This window comes from Zeus faber (assembly GCF_960531495.2).
Source record: "Zeus faber genome assembly, chromosome: 14".
In the NCBI taxonomy this organism is placed as follows: Eukaryota; Metazoa; Chordata; class Actinopteri; order Zeiformes; family Zeidae; genus Zeus; species Zeus faber.
Genome location: NC_137200.1, coordinates 1886161 through 1911428, shown reverse-complemented (window position 1 = coordinate 1911428; position 25268 = coordinate 1886161). Strand labels below are relative to the sequence as shown.

Genomic DNA, 25268 nt, shown 5'->3' with positions numbered 1-25268 from the left:
AGAGGTGTTTTAAGGGTGTGTGTGTGTGTGTGTGTCTGTATGTATGTGTCTGTGTGAAGGAGAGCGAGTGTTCCACTGATTTAATTAGATGAATAATAATAAGGGCTAGATTAAATCCCCCAGATGTCTCAGCTGTGGACCCCCCCCCCCCCAACCCTAGCCTCCATTGCCATGGCAACGGATCACTTCCTCCTGCCAATTGGACTCTAAGCAGAGCAGCTATTATGCGCTGCTAGAGTTGGGTTGGTTGGGTGGGGGGTATGGAGTGAAGGGGCCTGCTGGCCAATGACCTTCTCTCTCTCTCAGCATTTCTCTAGATGGTCACTCTTCCACTCTCTCCGCTCTGGCGTTTCATTTTATTCATCCTAACCTTCACCGCCCCCTCTGCCCAGTGCCACCGTTGATCCAGCCGTTCGACATCCCCTCCACCTCAGTGGGGAAGCTCATGTACATAGCATGCGTGGTGTCATCCGGGGACATGCCCATACGCATCACCTGGCACAAAGACGGACAGCTCATCGTGCCCGGCTCCACCTCCGGCGTTGCCATAGAGACCAAAGAGTTCATGAGCTCCCTGCAAATTTCCAAGGTGACCCTGAAGCACAACGGAAACTATACCTGCATTGCCAGCAACGCTGCGGCAACCGTCAGCTGGGAGAGACAGCTGATTGTCACTGGTGAGGGATTGAGGGACAAGTGAATGCCGCGCTCACCAAATGATGATCTATCTCTTAACCACTCTTGCACACTATTCTTTTATTTCATTTTTATATTTTGTCTGTTTAAATTAAATTAAAAAATGGATGTTGATATTGAGGGATGTGATGCTTGGGGACCAAAAGGGATGGATTAAAATCTTTTGGACTTTAATTCCCACCCCATTCTTTATTGGTGAAATCTGACCTTTAACATATTCTAAAAAGGCCAAAGTTAAGAAGGTTCCTGTTCTGAAGCTGATTTGTCCCTTTTCAGTGCCCCCGCGCTTTGTGGTGCAGCCCAACAACCAGGACGGCATCTACGGCAAAGCCGGGGTCCTCAACTGCTCTGTGGAGGGATACCCGCCTCCAAAAGTCATGTGGAAACATGCCAAAGGTACAAACATGCCAAAGTTTATTGTGTTACAGACACAGAGCATAATGTAATGCAACCTTAACCTTCCAGCAATCAACATAATTTACACACAGTAATGTCGAAATGCGGTCAGGTATGATCCCATATTAAAACAAGAGAAAAAGAAGCCTTAATCCATACACTTTTTTTTTTTTTACCAGAATGTAAACAGACCCTTTTGACAGCCTAGATGTTGATGGACGCATAAACACAGTGACAATCTTTATGGGTTTTTTTCATTGAGGTGTTTCTGTTTGCCAGCATGAAGTCAACTGTACAGGAGTTGCTACACACCTTCAAAGAAACACACCCAAGAAACAAACCACAATTATTGTTCAATTAAAGCTCTGTTTAAGCATCTATTCACGTCAAAAAGTCCGCTGTGAAAGGCGACAATATAGAACATTTCATTAATAAAAATAAGGGTCTAATAAAAGCACATTTAGTGGTCACTTGATGTAGCACTTCATAACTTCATTCTTGCAAAGATGTATTTCATAGAATCACAATGGTCAGAAGTAGTTGTTATATGTCAAAACCTGAGCCCTAAGCTGCTTGATGCATGCTGTGTTCTCCAGGCGTGGGGAACCCGCAGCAGTACCACCCGGTTCCTCTCACCGGCCGCATCCAGATCATGTTGAACGGCTCCCTGCTGATCCGACACGTTCTGGAGGACGACCGGGGCTACTACCTCTGCCAGGCTTCCAACGGAGTGGGATCAGACATCAGTAAGAGTATGATCCTCACCGTCAAGAGTAAGTATCAACCATCCCACCGCTCTGCTTTTTAGGACACCTTCAAACCCACACACACACGCACGCACACACTCACGCACGCACACACGCACGCACGCACACACTCACGCACGCACACACGCACACACGCACGCACGCACACACTCACGCACGCACACACGCACGCACGCACACACTCACGCACGCACACACGCACACACGCACGCACGCACACACTCACGCACGCACGCACGCACGCACGCACGCACGCACGCACGCACGCACGCACGCACGCACGCACGCACGCACGCACGCACGCACGCACGCACGCACGCACGCACTCACGCACGCACGCACGCACGCACGCACGCACGCACGCACGCATGCACGCATGCACACACTCACGCACGCCCACACACACACACATACACTTTCTCTGGGATTGCAGATGCTTTTATCCAAAGCTCAATCTTAGCTTGTTTGGATAAGATTCTCTCTGGTGCCCCCTATGCCCCCCCTGAGCGAGTATGACCCTGTAGGATAGCTGGACTGGCACTGAACTCTCCTCTGTGTCGCCATCACTTGGGGTGGGGGTTGAGGGGGTGGTGCTATTGATTGATTTGTTCTGGCAAACATGAACACTCTGGAGCTTTGGGGTCTGATGAATTCATGATGAAATCCAACACCCACCCACCCCCCCCCCCCCCCAATCAATAATTCTCGGGAAGGAAAGAGGAGGAGGAGGAAGAAAGAGGTGTAGGATGAGGGGGGGGAAATTAAAAAGGAGGGGCGCAGTACGGTGCCACCGTAGTGGAGGCATAAAAAGAGAGACTTATTTTACTCCCTTGTCAGTTTCTGATGAAGCGTTTCTGGGTTGGGTTTGATTCCCGCCTGGGGCGCTGTTGGCACCGTGCTCCGGCGGGTTATCTCCCAAATTTCTGTGTGGAGTTTGCATGTTCTCCCCGTGCTCACATGGGGTTTCCTCCACCTCACGTCAGTAAGGACCCCCACCAAAAGCATGCACCCATCATCGTCTGACCAGCGATGGACACTTATCACCTGGTCCCCGGGCGCGTCTACGTATGCTGCCCACTGCTCCTGGCTGTGCCCCCACAGGAAGGACAAGCCAGGATGGGTCAAAAGCAGAGGATCCATTTCACCGGCCACCATCAAAGCATGTGCATGTGTGTGTGTGTGCAAGCATGTGTTGTGTGGTGTGTTGCGTGACGAATAAAGACTGTTTCTTCTTCTTCTTTCTTTCTTCTGTGTCGGTTGTTCCAACTAGTTCCCGCCATGATCACCAGCCACCCCAACACCACCATGGCCAAGAAGGGCCAGACCAAGGAGCTGAACTGCACCGCCCGCGGCGAGCAACCCATCATCATCCGCTGGGAGAGGGGGGACACTGTTATCGACGCCGAGAGGAACCCGCGATACTCCATCACCATAAACAAGAAGGGAGACGAAGTCATCTCCACCCTCAAGGTGGCTTTTAAAAAAAATCACACACACACACACACAACCAAACTCTTCAGCACTTCCCCCAATCAAACCACTGGAGATTAAAAAAAAGTTTAAGTAAGCAAGAGGTTCTAGTTCTGAAATACCTTGAGACTGGAGGAGTTTTTGCAGGGGCTTTACACCTTTTCTGGACCACGACCCCATTTTTAGGTCCAAAAATTCTTGTGACAACAGCAATTAGAGAATGTGACATATTTCCTTTTTATTTATATTTTATTATTATCTTATAATTATATATACTTTTATTATTATACTATTATTTTGGAGCCAGCACCACTCATTTTATTAATTACAATTCACATTTAGGTCTATAAGCAACAGGTTAAGGCTAAATAAGAATCTTTGTTATTATCATACTTTAAAATCTGACAAAGAGCAGATATTAAACAATGCATATTAAACAACTGTGAATTTCATTTGAATTTGAGCGTCATTTTATTATACCATAGAGCAGTGGTCTAAAACTCAAATGACCTGGGGGCTACTGGCCATGTTGTCTTCTTCTAGGGGGGCCATGTTGAACTTCAAGGGAAAACCGGCCAGTTCTTTTGGTTTTGTTTTGTTTTGTTTTGGGATTTTTTTCTCCCACAAATAAGTGAATTGCCTCGTTATCTTGTTAGAAATAGCTCTCTTATGATCTATTTAATTTTGTTTTATATTTTGAAAACATAAAGTAAATTTGTGTGGATTAATTAGGAATTGTGATTTGAAAAAAATGTTTGCGAGATTTATCAATATATTGTCACCATGAGGCCAGATGTGGCCCGCGAGACATCATCCACATGATGTAGAGCATGAAGGACATGTGTCAAGTGGATTATATAGAAATTATTATATTCAAACCTATTTAACTACATTTTTAAATTTAAATAAGTATAAATATATTAGTCTTACGACCCCTTGTGCATAGCGAGTGACTCCGCAACCCCAAGGTTGCCAACATCTGTTTTGGCCATGCTTTACACTGCCCATGTTTACCCCATGTTGACTGTTGGTTCTCTCTGTATGTGCGTGTGTGTGTGTGTGTGTGTGTGTGTGTGTGTGTGTGTGTGTGTGTGTGTGTGTGTGTGTGTGTGTGTGTGTGTTCCACACTCCAGCTGAACCCAGCGGAGCGTGGAGACTCTGTCTTCTTCTCGTGCCACGCCATCAACTCCTACGGTGAAGGTCGAGGTCTCATCCAGCTCACTGTACAAGGTACACTGACACACACAAACATACATACACACACACACACATTCAAAGCGACACACATAAACACACACACACTCAAAGAAATATGCACACACACACTCAAAGAAACATACACACACACACACGCACACACACACACACACACACACGCTCATAAATTCCTTTACACACTATAACAGCTGATAAAAAGCTCATAATAAAAAAGGTAAAAAAAAATGAGATTATAAAGACCGTATTTTAAACACACACAGAGCCCCCAGATCCCCCTGAGCTGGAAGTGAGAGAGGTGAAGGACAGGAGCATGAACCTGCGCTGGATCCAAAGGTTCGATGGGAACAGTATCATCACCAGCTACGACATTGAGTACAAGAATAAGTCAGGTAAGACATAAGCTAGGCCTCCATTTCACGAATAGTCTTATTTACCCAACTTACCCTGCCATGCCAAAAACCCTGATAGAATTTAACTGACACCCAGTAGACTCTGAATGGAGGTGGTTAGGATTTCTCACTGAAGGCCATACATCCAGTATTCTTTTGTATTTTGGAGTTATTGTTATTTAGTGTTATTTAATTATACTCACAACTGCAATACCTCAATTCTACAGTCAAAGCCAGAGATTATTGATAAATTCACAAAACGTTCTAAATTTCAAGAACTGGTTAAAATGTTAGTTGGCGAAAAGTTCTGCCTCATTCTGCCATTTGAGCCACTTCAGCCTTTTGACAATAAGTCTATTGAGTGAGTCAGCTATGTCATCACTTTCAGGTGAGGGAGGTGGAGGAGACTTATCACAGGTTGCCATTGTGTTGCCAATGCATGATGTTCAATTATTAACTACATCCTCATTTTCCAATTTGGGGAGAATTGGGTAAAAATCATGGTAAAATTGGCTGCAGGTCTCCTTTTAGGGTTATATATCACGTATCCCCATGGTAGGACAAATAAACCTTACCAAATAAACCATACTTCAATGGAATCAACATGATGTTCAAAAATTAGGGCTGTCATTCGATTAATTATTATTATTTAAGCAATTAATGGCACATTATTTATCTGTTATCTGTTCAAAATACGAATTTGCGTTAATGCGTTACTATCGCGTGAACTTTGACAGCCCTGCTAAAATGTATCATTTGCACAGATTCTTGGGATCACATGTACACCACCAGGAACATATCACCCACCAACAACCAGGCCAACATCGTGGAGCTGCACCCGGCCTGTGTCTACAGCATCCGCATGTACTCCTTCAACAAGATTGGTCGCAGTGCACCCAGCAAAGAGCTCACCATCAGCACGGAGGAAGCACGTAAGTCAGCTGTTTTTATTCCTTTCTTTCTCCCTCTCATCTCATCCATAATGATTCCTCTCTGTAAGGACAGCGGTTCCAGAGTGTTTATATAATGTGTCCCTTTGTTTTCCCACACTGACAGAGCCCGACGGGCCACCCATGGACGTAATCCTCCAGCCCATGACGTCTCAGAGCATCCGCGTCACATGGAGGGTAAAAAAGGCTCAAATGCATCATACTCATGCATTTGTGAAAATGTTTTTTAATAATATCTCAATATCGACAATGGCACTTTAATCAGATATTTTCCCACCAGAAATATTTGAGAAACAATCATTAGAAGAAGAATAATCTTTAATCATCACATGATACACCACACTACAACACATGCTTTTTGGATGGTGGCCAGTGAAATGTGGCCTCTACATTTAACCCATCCTGGCTTGTCCTTCCTCTGGGGGGGCAGCCAGGAGCAGTGGGCAGCATTCAATGACACGCCCGAGGACCTGGTTCCATATGTCCATCACTGATGTGTGCATGTTTTTGATGTCACATGGAGGGAAACCCCATGTGAGCACAGGGAGAACATGCAAACTCCACACAGAAAGGCCCCTAATTGGGAGATAACCCACCGGAGCACGGCCTGGGGCGTGTAGGCACCAATCTTCTCGCTGTGAGGCAGCAGTGCAATGCACTGTGCCACCGTGCCACACCACATGTTAAAACCACGCAGGCAAAGATATTGATAAGAATATCACAAACAGTCTATGGAGCTCAAAAAATGGCATTACTTTACTTTAATGCAGCCTCAATGCAGCCTCAAAATCCAAGAAAAGACATTTAACTAGATCATAATATTACAACAGTTAAAATCCAAGATGATCTCTCATCTCATATCATGATATCGATATTATACCTCAGGGTATCCATTAACTGTTGCTTATTCTTTAACTCTTAGGCTCCTAAGAATGAGCTTCAGAACGGAGTTATCCGTGGCTACCAGATTGGCTACAGGGAGAACGGGCCCGGCAGCAACGGCCAGTACAGCATTGTGGAGATGAAGGCCACGGGCGACAGTGAGGTGTACACCCTGGACAACCTGAAGAAGTTTGCCCAGTACGGGTTGGTGGTCCAGGCCTTCAACAGAGCCGGCACGGGGCCGTCCAGCACTGAGATCAACGCCACCACGCTGGAGGATGGTAGGAGAACCAGAGCGGTGGAGAAAATGGATGGATGAACAGAAGAGAGTAGAAGAAGTGGGTCGGAAGGAGTAGGAGAAAGGCTGACAGAGAAGGGTTGCCTGTGTTGGAATGATACTTAAAGTGGTAATCCTTTAGATTGTTTTGTAAACAAATCTCATATTTGATACTTATTCTAGCTGGCACTTTTCAATTAACAGCCATTGTATTTGCATTATGCATGTGCTCCTTTATATACAGTTTACATTGTTAGTAGCGGAGTCCACATTTCCTAGCAACAATGTAAAGATTGGGTGTATGCAAGAAGTGAAATGCAGCCGCCGTGAACTTGATAATGCAGCGTATCTACACTGATCAGCCACAACATTAAAACCACCACTAATAACCACTAATATTGTGTGGCTCCCCCTTGCGCCACCAAAACAGCTCTGACCCGTCGAGGCATTGACTGTACAAGACCTCTGAAGGCGTCCTGTGGTATCTGGCACCAAGACGTTAGCAGCAGATCCTTTAAGTGCTGTAAGTTGTGAGGTGGGGCCCCCATGCATCAGGCTTGTTGTTCCAGAACATCCCACAGATGCTCGATCAGATCGGAGCCTAACCCCGGCCATTCACTCGATGTAGAAGAAACGTGATTCATCAGGCCAGGCCACCTTCTTCCATTGCTCCATGGTCCAGTTCTGAGGCTCATGTGCCCATTGTAGGCATTTTCAGTGGTGGACAGGAGTCAGCATGGGCACTGCACTGACCGGTCTCAGCTACGCAGCCCCATGCACAGCAAGCTGCGATGCATTGTGTGTTCTGACACCTTTCTATCAAAGCCAGCATGAACTTTTTCAGCAATTTGTACTACAGTAGCTCTTCTGTGGGATTGGACCAGACGGGCTAGACTGAGCCCATGGGCGCCCTGTTGTCAGTTCACCAGGTTTCCTTTGTTGGACCACTTTTGATAGGTGCTAACCTGTGAATACCTGGAACACCTTGCCCACTTTTCCTGCTTCCAACACATCAACTTCAAGAACTGACTGTTCACTTGCTGCCTCATATATCCCACCCCTTGACAGGTGCCATGTTATTCACTTCACCTGTCAGTGGTTTTCATGTTGTGGCTGATCTATGTAGGTGTGGTTAGGATATCAATATAGGTGAACATTGACAAAAAAGAACAGCACCTCAAAGTGACCAAAACATTTTTTTTTGGAGAAAAGAAAGTGACGAGGGTAAACAACCACCATTTCAACTCCTGTTGAAAAAAGAAAACCTGTTGCAGTTTCATATGGAATTCTGGGACTCGTTGTGTAATCCACCCAACACTTATGGTCTTACAGATTATCTTTCTGAAAGGAAGAGAGTGTAAAGGAAATAAAGCAGTGTTTTAAGATAAATGGAGAAGACTTAATGCACGTGTCTGTTATTTGACAACAGGAAAAAGCAAAGAACACTGAGGAAGGAAGTGCAAGGGCAGAGGAAGTCGTGCATAATGGTGGAGATGAAGTTGCTGCACATCCCCCCATTATTCCTACTACTTTAATTAGCACTCTCATTAGACTGATGGGGAGAGAAGAACAGGAACTCTCTGAAAATCTGCCCCCTCTCTCTCCCATGCACCAGTGTCATTTCTCTTTTAATTCTCAGAGCGTTTTACGGTTCCCTGTTTCACTACGATCCCTACTAAAAAACCTATTGCGGTGATATTCCCCCTCTCTTTACTTTCCCAGATAGACAGACAGACGTGTGAACCATCCTACATATGCCTGTGTGGACTATAATAGCGATACTAAATACCTATTCGACTGATAATGAGATCACAAGAGGGCACTAAGACAGATTGGGTGCTAAAAACCAGTAGTATCTATAATAAGGCTGGGTGATCAATCTATACATTCAAGGGTGTATTCCCAAAGCGATTGCGCGGCTTTTGCGGCCGCTTAACTGCCGCAAATAAGATAAAAAGCGAGGGTCTAATTCACAAAGGACTGTGAAGAACAGAACAGTGAAGGGCCCCACTACACTTATTGCGCTGCCACACAAATAGCGTCTCGTCTCGGTACGCTGGTGCTATTTGCATGTTTTTAAATTAGGTATTACAATTAGGTATTATTTTAAATCATTTCATACATTTGGTGCAAAATTGGGGTCTTTCTATGCAAATGAGCTTCTTTGCAAATAGCGTCATATTCACAAATACCGGTGCTAATAGCCACACGCAGTTAGAGGGAAAATATTACTGTCTGCAGAGATCTGGTGGTAACTGCACAAGACAAAAAAAAAGGCTCCGCTGTGTGATTGTCTTAAGAGCTGGTGTCACGCCAAACTTTACAGTGATCTGTCAATAATATTTACACATTATTATTATTATTTTAATTTTATTATTATTATTATTATTATTATAGCAGGCGGTGATGGTGTTCAAAACGCACTCCAAAAGCAACTTGTCGAAACTTTGAATAATTTGTTGGACAACGAAGGCATTACAAACGTTGACAAAAACGGTTTTATAATTCCAAAGATATCGAAAAAAACAACTAAGAGTTATAGGGAATAGTGATAAAGTGGTCAAATTGGCTTGGAACCACAGATGGCATTGAACCTCATAGGACCACGGACCGCTCCACAGGCCACGGCCTCAGGTGCAGCAGCCCAGAACTTTGTGATATATGAAATCAACTGTTATTAACATTCAGTGAGAACTAGAATTTCTTAAATAAAAATGTAATATGCACACATTTTATTCATGTAATGGTTGAACTGTGTGGGAAGAGTATGTTTTATTAAAAAATTTCTCATACTATTTCAATGTTTCATAGACATGGCACGTAAATCTTGGCGAGGGGGCCAGGGGAGACTCCACCACCCCGCCGGACAATTTCCATTATTTTAAAATCCCCTCGTCAGGATCTGGCACAGCACTGCCGCAGCCCCTTCAAGGCATCCCTTACTTTTTTTACATTTTCATGAAACAATTAAAATCAAAATAACTACTGTCAGCTTGAACCAGTTCTGGCTACCCCAACCTGCAAGTGGCGCCAAAACCACACCCCACAACCACAATCACTTTTTAATTGGTCACCATTTTGTCATATACAGTTGTGATACACAACTGGTGTATCACAGAATTAATAATGGATGGAATATATGATCAAATATGTATCGATATTCTATGGTGATGCTTCCATATAATTCTTCCATATCGCCTGCCCTCATGCCACTGCAACCCAGATTCAGAGAGATGTTATACAAGTTAAAAGCTCTTTCTGTTACACCTCACTGCTCAAACCATGGTTTACCTGTTTCCCATCCTGTCCAGTGCCCAGCGAGCCCCCTCAGAACGTGCGGGCCATCTCAGTCACGTCGGACGAGGCGGTTATCACGTGGGCGGAGCCCCCACGGCTGACGCTGCACGGAGTGCTGAAAGGTTACCGCGTGGTCTTCTGGTCCCTCTTCCCTGATGGAGGTGGGTGCTGTGGAAGCCAGGCCCAGTGGCCGATGCAGAGTAATTATAACCTCATTTTCATTCTTTAACTAGACTTTAACCCCCATCGTCCCCCCACAGCCCCTTTGCCCTATGTCTCTCACGTTGAATCTGACTCGTGAATCTTGTGTGTTGTGTTTGTGTGAGTTGTGTTTTGATTGTACATAACCCTCCGACGGTCCTCTCCCTGTTCCCACATGACTGGCTCCTGAAACACGTCTCCTCAACTTGCTATCGAACACCTTTATGTGTTGTTTGTTTTTATTTCCTGAGGCTTATTAATACACAGAAAAAAACAGTACAGCTTTGTACATTTTAAGACCGTAACCTGTAATGGTCAATTAGTTCAAGTACCCAGACCCCACATTGGTCAGACCCCAGACCCCACACCTGTTGAAGTCCTGTAAGAGGTTACAGGGGGTGTTTAGGTTCCAACAAAATGATGAATTGTTAATATAATAGTTCATCTTCTCCATGATTTCATTTACGAGACGTTTGTAAATGTACAATATTGTCTGTTCCTAGTTTCACTGTTATCTCCCCAACTATAGTATAGATAGGTATGTAGGTTTGGACTAAACCATATCTGCAGAGACAGATTCTTATGAAATGGGATCCGTGGCCTAATGAAAATGAAAATGTTTGGGAAGCCCTGCATTAGAGAGCAGTACCGGTGATAACTATTCTACCTCTAAAAAGGTACAATGCTGTACTTTATTTTCGAGTGTAGGTTTAGCTTAATGTAGATCTACCTGTGTTGCTGATAAATTTGTTATTAATGAGTCCATGCAAATCATCCTCTCACTGTCGTCTGTCTGCCATGACATAAAACTGCTGTTTCTCGGGTTTGGGCCAGAATGGGGAGAAATGCAGAACATCACCACCATGCGTGAACAGGTGGAGCTGCGGAGGTTGGAGAAGTTTACTAACTACAGTGTTCAGGTGCTGGCCTACACACAGGCCGGAGATGGCGTCCGTAGCAAAGTGCTGTACATCCAGACCCGCGAGGACCGTGAGTACACACACACACACACACACACACAAACACACACACACACACACACACACACACACACACACACACACACACACACACACCTGCTTCGAGTGCACACACACAATAAACACAAAAAAAGAAAGATAAGAAAGACATTAATTTACGATCCCAATAATTTATGTAAGTTCAACCGATCTCGCAATCACAATCGCAATATTTGTGGACATTGCTGTGACCAATTAAATGAACAAATCAACAGACATGCCTACCTCATCAGCTGCAATAGCGAATCATCATGAAGTCTCATTTTATTTTGGTGCTTACTGTGTGTGGAATTAAAACTTTATTTATTATTTGCTTATTTCCGAAACCCAGGCAAAACACAATATTGTTTACAAATGGTTCTTTATGTTTAGAAAATAAAAGGTGTCCACTAACATGTTTCCAGTTGTTTCTGTGATATGCAGAATGTGTATTATCACAGGAAGCACATTTCTTCCCTTTGACTTGCAATTCATGCCAATTCCCACAATCTTACAGCAAAAACATACACTTTGAAAAGCCACTGCTAAATTAAGCAATTTTGGTCACAACAATCACATTTTTATCTGATATCTTGTGTGTTCATTTATTTATTATTCATTTATTGCTTTTCAGTACATAAACAATACAAATACTGTATACATAAATGTAACCAAAGACACACACACAGCGCTTGTGACGGTCTAATCCGTGCAGTGGAGAGATGGGTACTAGAGGAGGAGATAAGAAAGGCGTTAGATAAGAAAGGATGTTTGGGTTGTATCTCAAGCCCATGACTAAAGCTCATTTATGTTCGGAAGCTCCATTAGCGGTGCTAATGAGAATTAAGAGGCTTTGGCTCTGTGGTTTGGGGGGCCAAGGAAACGCTGGATGCAGGGAGAGGGGAGAGGAGCTCCACGCCTGTATTAGCCATCCAGCCATAAGCCTGTAGCCTCCACCCCCACCTCACCCCACACCCCCCATGCCAGGCCTGTAACCATGGGCATGGAGGGGGGATTAACCCCCCCTGGATTAGAGAGAACTCATTTTGTGTTTACACCATTGGAGGCAGGATTACTGCCTCCAATCCTTGTCTCCTTTACTCCCTTAAAGAGACGGAGGGAGGGGGGGGTGAGATGGTTGAAGATTGTGTGGGAGATGTAGTGGTAAAGGCCTGTTTTTGGGTATGAACGTAAGTAGAGTATGAAAGAAATCCACAAAAGTCACAGACTTTTAACAAGAGGTCAAGGTGTGTGGAGTGACGTCTGAGGTTAGAACTCCTCTTCTGGATTCTGGGGTTCTCTCCATGTTTAGAGATACAATGTCATTTTTAATTATTTTCCTGGTCTCTCGCATTGTGTGCATCTATGTAAATTGGGGCTTGCTGTACCACCCCATCAGTGATCAGCGCGTCTGGGGTCTCGGGCAGATTTTGGGCACCAGATGGGGCTTAACTCTCACCCCCACCCTACCCCCGCTTTGATACAGAGGCCTGGTTATGAAAATGATGACTGTAACTCGGTCCACCTGGGGGGGGGGGCTCCCCCACATATACACATACACAACACAACACAATTTCCTCTGTGTCCCTTGTGTTAAGCTCTGCTCGTTTAATATTGTATGATGAGAGACCCCCAGTAACTGACAGCCCATGCCCACCCACCCCGAACTTAGGCAGAATAGAGCTTTGGGGCTTGGGTGCGTGGAATAGGGGGTTCTTATTCTGTTGCACCTCCTGTCCAGTAACCAAGAGCTGGAGGATCTAGTCTTGGTTCCAAATTGTGAAAAATTTGGTTCTGGTGTATTGGATTCCAGCTCTTGGCTTGATTACTGGTAATCAGAGCATTAAAAGGTTTCTGCTGTCAGGATGAAGTGGTTATCTGAGGATCAGACACTAGTGAATATAATCTGTTTGTGGGGTTGAGAGTTGACAGAGGGCTGGGTGTCACAGAGTCAGAACTGCTGATCAGCGTCTGAGGGAACATATGTTACTTCTGGACATGCAAAGTGAGCTACCTCCAAGTTGTGCACAGCAAGGCTTAGCACAAGGGATAAGACCGCAATCTCCCAAACAAGCCTGCTCACTTTAAGGGGCAGCTAACACCCTTTAAGTGTGCCAAGCACAGAATCGAACACAATGAACCACTCACAAACACATACACACACACACAAACACACACTAACACACACACACACACACAAACACACAAGGAAAGCAGTTTGTCTGACTTGACCGTGTTCTCCAGTTCCTGGTCCACCAGCTGGAATCAAAGCGGTTCCCTCATCTCCGAGCAGTGTCGTCGTGTCCTGGCTTCCCCCCCACAAACCAAATGGTGTGATCCGCAAGTACACCATCTACTGCTCCAGTCCGGGGTCGGGCCAGCCGGTGAGTCCTAGCCTCAGGTGTGCTGCATGCAGTTGGATGTAACACTGGTGGGTATTAGGACGACATCACCGTGTGTGTGTGTGTGTGTGTGTGCACGTCTCTTCTGCATGTGTTTGCACTATTGCTTTATTTCCTGCTGTCCCAGATGAACAGATGAGGTTGTCTTGGCAACGTGATGAGACGTAGATATGCAAATGAGGGAGAGAACAAGCTCACACATGCATACTGCCGCATTGGAAGCTCATGGACACATGCCCACAGACATACACACATGCACAAACACACGTAACATCGAATTTCAGCATTTCACCTCCTATTAAGAAACACATGTAGCGCATTTTGATCGCAGCAAGGCCACGCATGCACAAACATGCAGAACCAGTGTCTGCAGAAGAAAATATCAGATATCAGGGTGGAAGCACACTTTTTTATTATTCACAAATACACCCTCCCTACCCGTGCATGAGCACCATGCAAATGAGCCCGGGTACAGAGCGGGACGGAGGAGGAGGAGAGAGAGAGGCTGGCAGGGAGAAGGAGGTTGACAGAAAGAGGAACAGAGAGACAGAGATAGGTAGTGAGAGAGTAGAGTGAGTGAGAGAGACAGGCAGAGAAAGGGGGGGGTGCACCGGAGGGTATCAGTCACACCGAGATGATAGTGCTTTGTTCCCCTTTTCATTATCTCCCTGTATCACTCCCTGGATCACCACAACACTGCCGCTATGCTGGAGGAATGTTCCCATGCCCCCCCCCCCCACACACACACACCTCCCTCCTCTATCTCTCCCTCATCCCTCTCCTCTTTAGCTCGACAGAAGGGCTGAGACAGATAGAGCTGTAGAGGAGCAATGGAAAAGCAAATTGTAAAAATAGAGAAAGCTAGTGATAAAATTAAAGAAGGCTAGCTATGGAGTGGTGGGTTGAAAAATATCATGTATCACCCTTAGGCCGTAGGCAGTGTATCAAATGAAAATCAAAAACATTTTTTGTTTGATGAATACCTCAATATTGATAATTTGACATGTTGGAGATGACTATTGATGCTTTCATAAGATATTTACAAACAAGAAGAATTAGTAATTAGTATTAGTATTAGTATTAGTAATTTGGATGTTATAACCAAGCAGGTAGAGCTATTGATTAGAACAATCCATGGAGTTCAGAAAATTACATTACTTGCATTACATTAATGCAGCCTTAAAGACAACATTTAACTATATCACAATATTACTATAACCAAAATATCCCAGGTGATATCTAGTCTCATATCACAATATCTATATCTATAACCTAATCTATATAATCGAATATATAATCTTTAATCTATGTATCTATATAGCTCAGCCCTAATGTGCATCCTCGTTTTTGTGAGTGTATTTGCCAGCTTTCACTCCCTTGGGAATAAATTCATATCCAGCGTGTGTGTGTGCACCACATTAGTGTGTGTGTGTGTGTGTGTGTGTGTGTGTGTGTGTGTGTGTGTGTGTGTGTGTGTGTGTGTGTGTGTGTGTGTGTATGTGAATATCATTTGAAAGGTGGCATCTCTCATCTCTCTTACATCTCTTTTAAAAGGCCAACCTCTAATACTTCTCCAATTTAATAGAGTGTCCATTACAAGTGCCAGCGTGTGGCCTCTCTGTTTGATGGTGGCACCAAAGATTGTCGCTGGGACGTTGTCGTGACATTACTGTATGTGCGCTCTTTCCCAGGCACCGAGTGAGTACGAGGCCAGCCCAGAGATGCTGTTCTACCGCATCACACACCTGACCCGTGGTAAACAATACCACATCTGGTCCGCAGCCGTGACGACCGCTGGCCGTGGCAACATCAGCGAAAAGGTCACGGTGGAGCCTGCTGGGAAAGGTAGGCTTTCCGGGCAACCTGCGGTTGGAGGGCAGGGGACGGGGGATTTTGTGAAAAGGTTATGCGGGAGAGTTTGCTTTCTTCACACATTTATTCTTTGGAAACACCATACCTGAAGAAAGATTTAATTTAATCCATTTATTTCTGTCTCTGTCTCTCTACTTGTCACACACACACACACACACACAGCTATTGATTGACAGCTGTAGTATTGACTGAATGCTGGCAATGTAGCTAAAAAAGCAGTTGTTAATTATGTGGTGATGAAGAGGGCCTATTCAGTAAACCAACCCTTTGGGAGAAGGATAGGGCGCACAGATCAATAAAGGGGAGGATCTGTGGAGTATAGATAGACTGGAAGCGAGTGGATGGAGCGGGGGCCGTGTCTCTACTGGTCTTTGCCACAGTGGGCAAAGGCCTATCCCTTTAGGCAGGCTGGGCTGCACAGTGCGCAGTACGATTAGCAGCCATTAATTTTGTTTGTTTGTTTTTGTATAAAACATTTGTATTTGGAGAAATATGTGAGAGTATCATAACATGTTTGTAGCTTTTATATCAGTAGCGTGTTTGACATGTCAAGTAAAATGTATTTCTATAGCCCTTTAACGAAATTACGAACGTCTCAAAGGTCAAGGTCAAGTCAAACCTCAATCACACTCAGAACCAGTGGACGGCGTCACTCACCCTAACTCCTCAGACATGCACGTGAAAAGATTTCCACAAGACCAGCCAAATGAATGAACGTTTGTTGTGTTTATGTGCAGCACCAGCTAAGATCCTGTCCTTTGGGGGCACGGTAACCACACCCTGGATGAAGGAGGTGCGTCTGCCCTGCAGTTCAGTTGGAGAACCCACCCCGACGATCAAATGGACCAAAAACAGGTCAGATATCAGACCTAGGTTTTCACATCACAAATCACACATTCACAGAAGTACAAATTAAACTACGATGAAGTTGTATAACGTGTCCTATGTGTCTGCCCCTCCTCAGCGAGGACTCTGACATCCCAGTAACAGCTGACAGTCAACGTCAGATCTTGTCCAATGGCACACTGGTGCTACGTTCAGTCAAAGCGGAGGATTCTGGGTACTACACCTGCACGGCCACTAACACCTTAGGCTTCGACACCATCATAGTTAACCTTCTGGTGCAGGGTGAGCCGGTAAACTTATGAAGTTGATTGGTATTCAATATGTTGCTTTTGTGGTTTTGTGCCAAGCAGGTTCTGTTAGTTAAATATGCGTCTCTGTGTTTTCATTCAGTTCCTCCCGACCAACCTCGGTTAACTGTCTCCACGACTTCAACCTCCTCCATCACCCTGGCCTGGATCCCTGGGGACAACGGTGGGAGCTCCATTCGAGGTGAACTAACATACATACAAAAAAAAAGCAATCAAGTTGCTGGTGTCGTTAGGGACATTTTCTTCTGTAATTTTTTTACTGGCTGTGGTAATGTCAATGCAACACATATCAACCAATGAATAAGCCTTATATACCTGTCACAAGTAAGCAAAGGCCAAAGGGATATTATTTTTATACTCTGTCGCTCTCTGGTGTCCATAATATGTAGCTGCAACAGAAATTCCTCACCATGTTCATGTCCATCTCCCCCCACCCACCCGAATTCTATGTTTCCACAGGTTTTGTACTGCAATATTCAGTTGACAACACAGAGGAATGGAGGGACATGTTCATCAGCTCCAGTGAACGCTCCTTCCGACTTGACAACCTACGCTGTGGTACCTGGTACAAGGTCAAGTTGGCCGCAAAGAACAGCGTGGGCTCAGGGCGGATCAGTGAGATCATCGAGGCTAAGACCCACGGACGCGGTAAGTGAAGGTCAAAAAAAAAACTAGATGGATATAATCCATCTAGTTTAGTTTAAAAACCCTAAAATTAGGCCTATAAATATATGACCTCATTTGAGAGTGAAGTGAAACCATCAGTAATACAATTTTAACTGCCAAAGGACCAACATTTTAAAGTTTATAAATCATGTACCTGCCTCAGATTCTAACCCTCGGCCTCCCACATGAGCATGAGTACTGTATACTGCACCCTTAAAAATGTGGAATTGAAACAATTTTATGGATCAATTGTGTAGACTGTGTAGTCAGTGTTCCCTGCATAGTCTGACTAATCCACTAACTTCTCCCTCTCTGCAGAACCTGTGTTCAACAAGGACCAGCCGCTGCTCACCCACATCAACTCTACCCATGCGGGTCTCAACCTGCAGGGATGGACCAGCGGCGGCTGCCCCATCACCGCTCTGATGCTGGACTTCAGGCCCAAGGGTACGTGGGCCTGGCAGACCCTGAAGGCGAACTCCACCACCCAGCTCTTCCTCAGCGAACTGCGAGAGGCCACGTGGTACGAACTCAAAATGAAGGCCTGCAACAGTGCTGGCTGCGGCAACCAGAGCTCCCAGTTCGCCACCACTGACTACGACGGCAGTAAGTATCTACTGTTGATGACATTTGCATTGGATGTTTTCCGTGAGGGACACTTAATATGATAACTGTGTGGATCTCAATCCCTTCCCCTTTCTCCCTCTCCTGCTCCAGGTACCATCCCCCCCATTAAGTCGGCTCGTGGAGATGGGGACGATGTGAAAAAGCTGTTCTCCATTGGCTCTCCTGTCATCCTTGTTACGCTGGGCGTCGCCTTGCTTTTCATTATCCGCAAGAAGCGCAAGGAAAAGAGGCTCAAGCGGCTTAGAGGTGAGTGAAATGCGAAGACGAAGGGAAGGGGTTGACTGTAAAGTGTTGTAAAGTATTAAACAAAAGTGTTCACTGTCGCTTTGGAATCTAAATTTGCTCCTTACATTTTAGATGCTAAGAGCCTCGCAGAGATGCTTATAAGGTGAGAAACTTTTCCTTATGACGGGGGATTGTTTAAAATCTTTAAACAAATATTACCATATCTGAGTTAAGTTTTATGTGCGTGCGTGTGTGTGTGTGTGTGTGTGTGTGTGTGTGTGTGTGTTTGTGTGTGTGTTCAGTAAGAACAACCGTAACATGGACACGCCAGTGAAGGGTCCCCCTCAAGGCCCGAGGCTTCACATCGACATCCCCCGCGTTCAGCTGCTCATTGAGGACAAGGAGGGCATCAAGCAAATAGGTCTGTGGCTACAGCCCCTGACCAATTAAAGTTAATTATGTCAATGTACGTATATTCGACAGCATTATCATAATCCCTCGTTTTTCCGCCTGCAATAGGGGAAGACAAAGCAGCAGTGCCAGTGACAGACACTGAGTTCAGCCAATCAGTGAACCCACAGAACTTCTGCACGGGTGTTTCTCTGCATCACCAGGTGCTCATCCAAAACTCGGGGCCTTTGATCGACATGTCCGATATCCGCCCTGGTACAAGTGAGTCAAAAGTTAAAACAACTTAAACCCTCTTTTGCCATATATTGTTGGATAAAATTTAATCTTCACTTCACCTTACTGTATGAGTCCCTGATCAGTCTAATCTTGTTGTCTCAGACCCCATTTCCAGGAAGAGTATAAAATCAGCTCACAGCTCCAGGAACCGCTATTCCAGTCAGTGGACGCTGAGCCGCCCGGGACAGAGCCAGTCCACGGCCTCCGCACGGACCCTGACATCTGACTGGCGCACCATGGCCTCCCACGGCATCACGGCCACCGAGAGCGACAGCTACAGCGCTAGTCTCTCCCAAGACACAGGTGAGAGGACGAAAGAAAGGGACTTTTAGATGGCCATCATAAGCAAAGTGCCTCAATAGAGATAGCTCTTTAAAGCCTACTAGTTGTTAAAGAGAAAAAATATTGATTGCAGAAAAAAAGTGGTCATCCTGCCATCCTTTAGTTGGTACTGATTCTCTCTTAGCCGTTCAGCTATTCCATCATTGTATATTATGTTTAATCATTGTGACAAAGAGCACATCTATTTGCGTTCCAGACAAGGGTCGTAACAGCATGGTGTCCACGGAGAGCGCCTCGTCCACATACGAAGAGCTGGCCCGAGCCTATGAGCATGCCAAGCTGGAGGAGCACCTGCAGCACGCCAAGTTCACCATCACCGAGTGCTTCATCTCTGACAGCTCGTCGGATCAGATGACCACGGGCACCAACGACCCCGCGGACAGCATGACGTCTCTCAGCACTCCATCTGAGCCAGGCATCTGCCGCTTCACCGCCTCACCGCCCAAACCCCAGGACTATGACCGCGGGAAAAACGTGGCGGTGCCCATCCCCCACCGTGCCAACAAGAGTACGTGCACAACAAGCACAGTGGCCAGTCGCGGGTTATTTTTTCCTTTATTATTTTTTTTTCTTCTTTCTTTAAGCAGACTTCTGGGAAGTGTCTGCACACCTATCTAGCCTATCAGTAGAAAAAAGAACACTCAAAATATGGAATAACTCGGGAAAAAACACCACACTCTATTTTGTGCCAACATTCTACTCCCAAAGGGGCCTTTGTTAGAATATAGAAAAGCATCAGAGCATCACCAACACCTTAAATGGTCAGAGACTGACCAAGACACATCTAAAATGATTAAAAACCAGCATGATGATATTTACAATTTACAACATTACATTTAACATAAGCTTATCATTTAAGTGTTTTTAAGGGTAATATCCAGTCGTTTTCCCTCGGTTTTAGTAATAGGTCAATGTTCCCTCCCCTAGTCTCCACTTTAACCCTCTCAAAACATCCAGAGAGTGACTGGATGCCCAAAAATGATATGTTATGCATCCAGTCACTCTTTCTGTGTGAGTGTATGTGTAAAGGTTCCAGTTTTTGAGTGGTGCCGCAATTACCACCGCAAGAATTGCCATTCGCTATAGGGCTCAAGAGCGTTCGACAGAGCTAAGGGAGATTTTAAAGTAGATAGCACTGTGTCCGAATTTAAATGTCCTTGTCTCATCCCGATTATTCTCTCACTCGCAGGCGAATTCTGCAACCTACCGCTGTACATGAAGACAGACCCGTTCTTCCGCAAGCAAGGGGAGCTGCACGACCCATGCCCGGCGGTGCCGCCGCGGGAAGCCTCGATCCGCAGCCTGGCGCAGCGGGTATACCACACCCAGGGCCGCCACATGACTCTAGACCCGACCAAGCAGCAGGCGCTGTCGCTGGGCCACTCGGGACTGAGCAGCCTGAGCTCGGGCACCACCACACTCCCCCAGAGGACTCTGACCATGCCAGGCTCCAACACCGCAGCCACGGCCTCCACCTCCAGCACCAGCAGCAACCCCAACACCAGCAGCAAGGTGGGGGGCTCAAGAGACTCACTGCTGGAGAGCAGCTCTTCTGCGCTGGGGCGGCTGCAGAAACAGAGCGTGGGGGCGTACTCCAAGTCGTACACGCTGGTGTAAGGAGAAGCAGCCCCAGCCGAGCCTCCGCTACTCCTCAGTCTGGGCCGGGGAGAAGCATGCTAGCCTCTTCCTTCACACCCAAACAATGACCAAGCGCCATCCCAGTGTGCTGTCTAGCTTTCCTCTAGAGAGGTGAGATTATGCTGACCTTCTCCTCGGTAACGCTCACCTGGAACTGTTTCAAAAAGCACTCACTAACTCCAGCCAACAGCTCCAGGTGCCGGTGCTCCGATTAAGCTCAGCTCTCGTGGGAGTCGCGTGCCGTGGAAGCGAGACGTCCATGCTGCAGCCGTTAGGAAACACTGACCGTCACTGGCAAAGCTCGAAGGTCTGTGCCGGTGGCGAAGAAGTCTGTGGCGATCACCGTGACTCCGGCTCACCATGTTCTCTCTCTTTTACTAACTGTCCCCCATTAATTTAGCATTACCTGAGTTGGCAGAAATAACAGCTTTCCTTCTTGTCATTACTCACCCTCAGCATCTCTCTTAATGTCCATTCTATTGGCAGGTTTAAGCTTGGGACATCAAGACAAAATGCTTTCTCTTCAACATAACAGTATCTGATAGGTTTTTCACTCAATCATGACAACCCAAATGACAGCTATTGTTTCTCGCAATACAAATAGAGAATATTTGGTATTATAAAGATTTCACACACACACACACACACAGACACACACACACACACACACACACACACACACACACACACACACACATATATATATCTCAGAAGGTATATTATTACTACACTAGTGTAGTAGTATATATATATATAACAAATTATTGAATTAAAGAATGAGACAATCTCTCAATAATCCTTAGAAGAGCAATTAAAGAGAGTTTGAACTAAAGAATGACTAAAGTATACCATATAGAGGATCTTCTGGATGTTATTGTATGTAGACTGGTGAAGTTGATGGATACCATTATGACACTTTTTGTTTTTAACTACAGCTTGTATATAAATGATACAAGCCACCTGTGTTACTGTTTGTGAGCTTGTCAGTGATTGATGAATACTGTGTTTGAAAAGAAGAAGACAGGTGCATCTTGAGAAGGCCCACCCAGGTCTCCTGTCCTTGCCAATGAAGGCCACCCAGTCCCAGATGCAGCGACGCGCTCCACACACCTCTCAGACAAACAAAAAAAAGAGGTTTCCAACCATGTGAATGAAGAAAACCTAATCTACTGGAGTGAAGAGTGACTATTTGTCAGGGAGTTCTGTCTAGAAACGGAACGTGCACTCGATCGCTCTGTTGGCCTGTCTCAAGTGCTGTACATGTCCCACTCTCTCATCCCACTCTGCTCATATGTACATTAACACAAGAACCCTCTGGGAAATCTTTTTGTGCTTCATCCGTATTTATTTATTGATTCTCCTTTATTTGTCTGTCAGTTTTTGTGTATTTATTTATAATGGGGAGATATCTGTCTGTCAAGTTGTTTTGCTTCATGACATTTACTTCTCCAAATCTCTTCGCTTTCAGAGGCCGCTGGGCTGTGGCTAAGGCCAGTTAAGCCGCGTAAAATCAGGGACTTGTAGCTCTTTTGGTCACACACAGATATTGTATATATATATTCTGGACTGGATCGGGTAAAAAAAAGCTGAAGCTTTCACAACCCCGACCCCCCAGTCTTTCTCCTCTCGTTCAAATGAAGTATAGAAGAATCAGCACCCTGTCCCTGAACATACTGGATCCGTCATCTCTACCTTTATCAGTGTTGTTTATAGATAAACACTTGTATATAAAACACAGTTTTGTATGAAGAGCTATTTTCGTCAGAGTAAACCAGGGCATCCATCAGTGTTGAATGCCCAATTTTCAAAATTTGAAACGGTATCAACAGTAAAGTTATTTTACATCGGAAGTGGGCAAAATGCATTTTTCTTTCCCTTTATTATGTTTTTGATACTAATTTGTTGAATTTTTAGTCTTTTTTTAAAAGGTCTTTTGATGTCGCCACTTGCCCTCTTTACTTTTTTTTTAATATAATTTTGTATTTTGTTCATCCTCGAAAAAAGGTCATTGCATGCTTGCTAAAAGGGAAATTTGAAGGAGAAAAAAAAGTATGAAAATTAAAAAAATAATAATAATAATGTTGACGGTATCCCAAACATTTGTTTGAGTTGCTAGTTACAGCAATTGCTTGTGTTCAAAAAGAACATTTTCTATGAAAAAACAAGAAAAGAAGAACATTCTAACACCCTGTGCAATAAAGCTATCTTTCATATGCCATAGGTTTCTGTCATTCTTCCATCTTATGTTCAGAAGTTATTGAAATGGCTTAGTGACCTACTATGTCAAAATAGAAAGATAAAGATAGGACACGATCATAAATTAGGATTTGCTAATATTTTTCCACAAATAAATCATTTTATTATTAATTCCTGACACAAAAGCCGCACGGTTTATTTACTACTTAGTACTACTTTCATACCACAAGATGGCGGCAAATAACCGGAGCGTATGGGGGCCAAAGGGCCGCTGTGGCGAAGGGGGGAGCAGTCACTCAGGACGCATATGGTGTGAATTATTTATACTACTTATTTTTTCATGCACATGCACCTAATCACAACAGCTGCTAGTTACAGTACAAGACTCCCACTTCCTATGTGGATATTGTGCATTGCAATTGCATCGAAAGTGATGTTATGACCTACCTGTCTAAATCTTGAAAGAATTGGATATACAATAGATTTGCCATATATTTTCAACAAATATCATGCACTTTGTAGATATTTTTATGTCTAAATCCTCCCAATATAAGGGTAGATTTAGACATATAAAACAATCCACATTTAACTCAGTGACAGAAAAAAAGAGATCCTATCATTATTTTCATTATTTTCTGTAATCCTCCTAATACTCCACATATCTTTCTAGCCCCAGGGCCTTTATGTTAATGTAATATAATCAGACTTAGAACCTGTTTCCGGTCAATTCAGTGCTGTTTCTCTGACATTGTCTTGAGGCTCTGAATGATATTATGTGCCTTTTAAATTAGATTTCAGTCTATTTTTGCCACAGAAGCAGGAACATTGACATATATTTTATATACAAATGTATACTGTATATACATATATTTACATACAAACATATATAAATATATACACACACACACATATATATGTATATATATATATACATACACACATATATATATATATATACACAAACACATATATTTATATACACACATATACATACACACTTGATTATATTGATTAAATATAATTAATAAGATAACATTTGAAACAATTTAAAGACATTTTCAGTAACAAAAAATTTGTTGTCATTGGAAAAATTATGTATTGTATTATTAATCTGACTCGCCAACACACCTCGAAAATCAAGTTTGTGGAATTTTGTATTTTATTTCATTTTTTTTCCGAACAAATTAAGGTGAGGACTTACTGAGATATTATACCGATTAGGAATAGCTTTGAGTAATAATCTAGTAATTAGTAATTAATCTAGCCACTGAGGATGCACAAGCCAGTGTATCATCAGTGCCGGTCCCAAGCCGGGGTGAATAGAGAGGGTTGCGTCAGGAAGGGCATTCGGCTTAAAAACCATGCCAAATCAAACAACAACAACATGCCAAATCGGACAACAAATCTGATTTCCATACCGGATCAGTTGAGGCCCGGGTTAACAACGACCGCCACTGGTGCCGTCAGCCAACAGGGTGCCAATGGAAATTGTGCTACTGTCGGCCGAAGAAGAAGAGGAAGAGGGAGAGAGAGTGGTCGTTGGAGCAGATCTCAATGGGCATGTTGGCGAAGGGATCAGAGACATAGGTGACGAGAAGGTGATGGGTAGGTATGGTGTCAAGGAGAGGAATGTGGAAGGACAGATGGTGGTGGATTTCACCAAAAGGATGGAATTGGCTGTTGTGAATATGTATTTCAAGAAGAGGGAGAAACACAGGGTGGGGGGGTCATACAAGAGTGGAGGAAGGTGCACTACATTTTATGCAGGAGCTGCAATCTGAAAGAGATTAGTGACTGCAAAGTGGTGGTAGGGGAGTGTGTTGCTAGGCAGCATCAGATGGTGGTCTGTAGGATGATTCTGGAGGCCAAGAAGAGGAAGAGAGTGAAAGAGGAGCCAAAGATAAAATGGTGGAAGTTG

The 25268-nt window shown here is 44.5% G+C and overlaps 1 protein-coding gene across 2 annotated transcripts in view; it reads left to right on the top strand.

The window, feature by feature from the left end:
- Nucleotides 1-21133, top strand: part of LOC307240274 (cell adhesion molecule DSCAML1-like) — a gene marked incomplete at both ends in the record, with an annotated part of 71767 nt that extends 50634 nt beyond the window's left edge. The window contains 25 exons of one of the 2 annotated variants that reach the window (XM_080014003.1): nucleotides 393-677; nucleotides 973-1092; nucleotides 1689-1865; nucleotides 3130-3329; nucleotides 4463-4559; nucleotides 4808-4936; nucleotides 5701-5868; nucleotides 5993-6063; nucleotides 6809-7049; nucleotides 10357-10503; nucleotides 11378-11533; nucleotides 13786-13925; nucleotides 15635-15788; nucleotides 16553-16670; nucleotides 16780-16943; nucleotides 17052-17150; nucleotides 17429-17617; nucleotides 17954-18241; nucleotides 18353-18508; nucleotides 18620-18650; nucleotides 18790-18908; nucleotides 19007-19159; nucleotides 19277-19477; nucleotides 19713-20024; nucleotides 20706-21133. In XM_080014003.1, coding sequence (XP_079870129.1) covers nucleotides 393-677; nucleotides 973-1092; nucleotides 1689-1865; nucleotides 3130-3329; nucleotides 4463-4559; nucleotides 4808-4936; nucleotides 5701-5868; nucleotides 5993-6063; nucleotides 6809-7049; nucleotides 10357-10503; nucleotides 11378-11533; nucleotides 13786-13925; nucleotides 15635-15788; nucleotides 16553-16670; nucleotides 16780-16943; nucleotides 17052-17150; nucleotides 17429-17617; nucleotides 17954-18241; nucleotides 18353-18508; nucleotides 18620-18650; nucleotides 18790-18908; nucleotides 19007-19159; nucleotides 19277-19477; nucleotides 19713-20024; nucleotides 20706-21133 — 4343 coding nt within the window. Of the gene's footprint in view, nucleotides 1-392; nucleotides 678-972; nucleotides 1093-1688; nucleotides 1866-3129; nucleotides 3330-4462; nucleotides 4560-4807; nucleotides 4937-5700; nucleotides 5869-5992; nucleotides 6064-6808; nucleotides 7050-10356; nucleotides 10543-11377; nucleotides 11534-13785; nucleotides 13926-15634; nucleotides 15789-16552; nucleotides 16671-16779; nucleotides 16944-17051; nucleotides 17151-17428; nucleotides 17618-17953; nucleotides 18242-18352; nucleotides 18509-18619; nucleotides 18651-18789; nucleotides 18909-19006; nucleotides 19160-19276; nucleotides 19478-19712; nucleotides 20025-20705 lie in introns of both variants that reach the window. The other variant, XM_080014002.1, reaches the window with a different exon arrangement.
- Between the last annotated feature and the right edge of the window lie 4135 nt (nucleotides 21134-25268).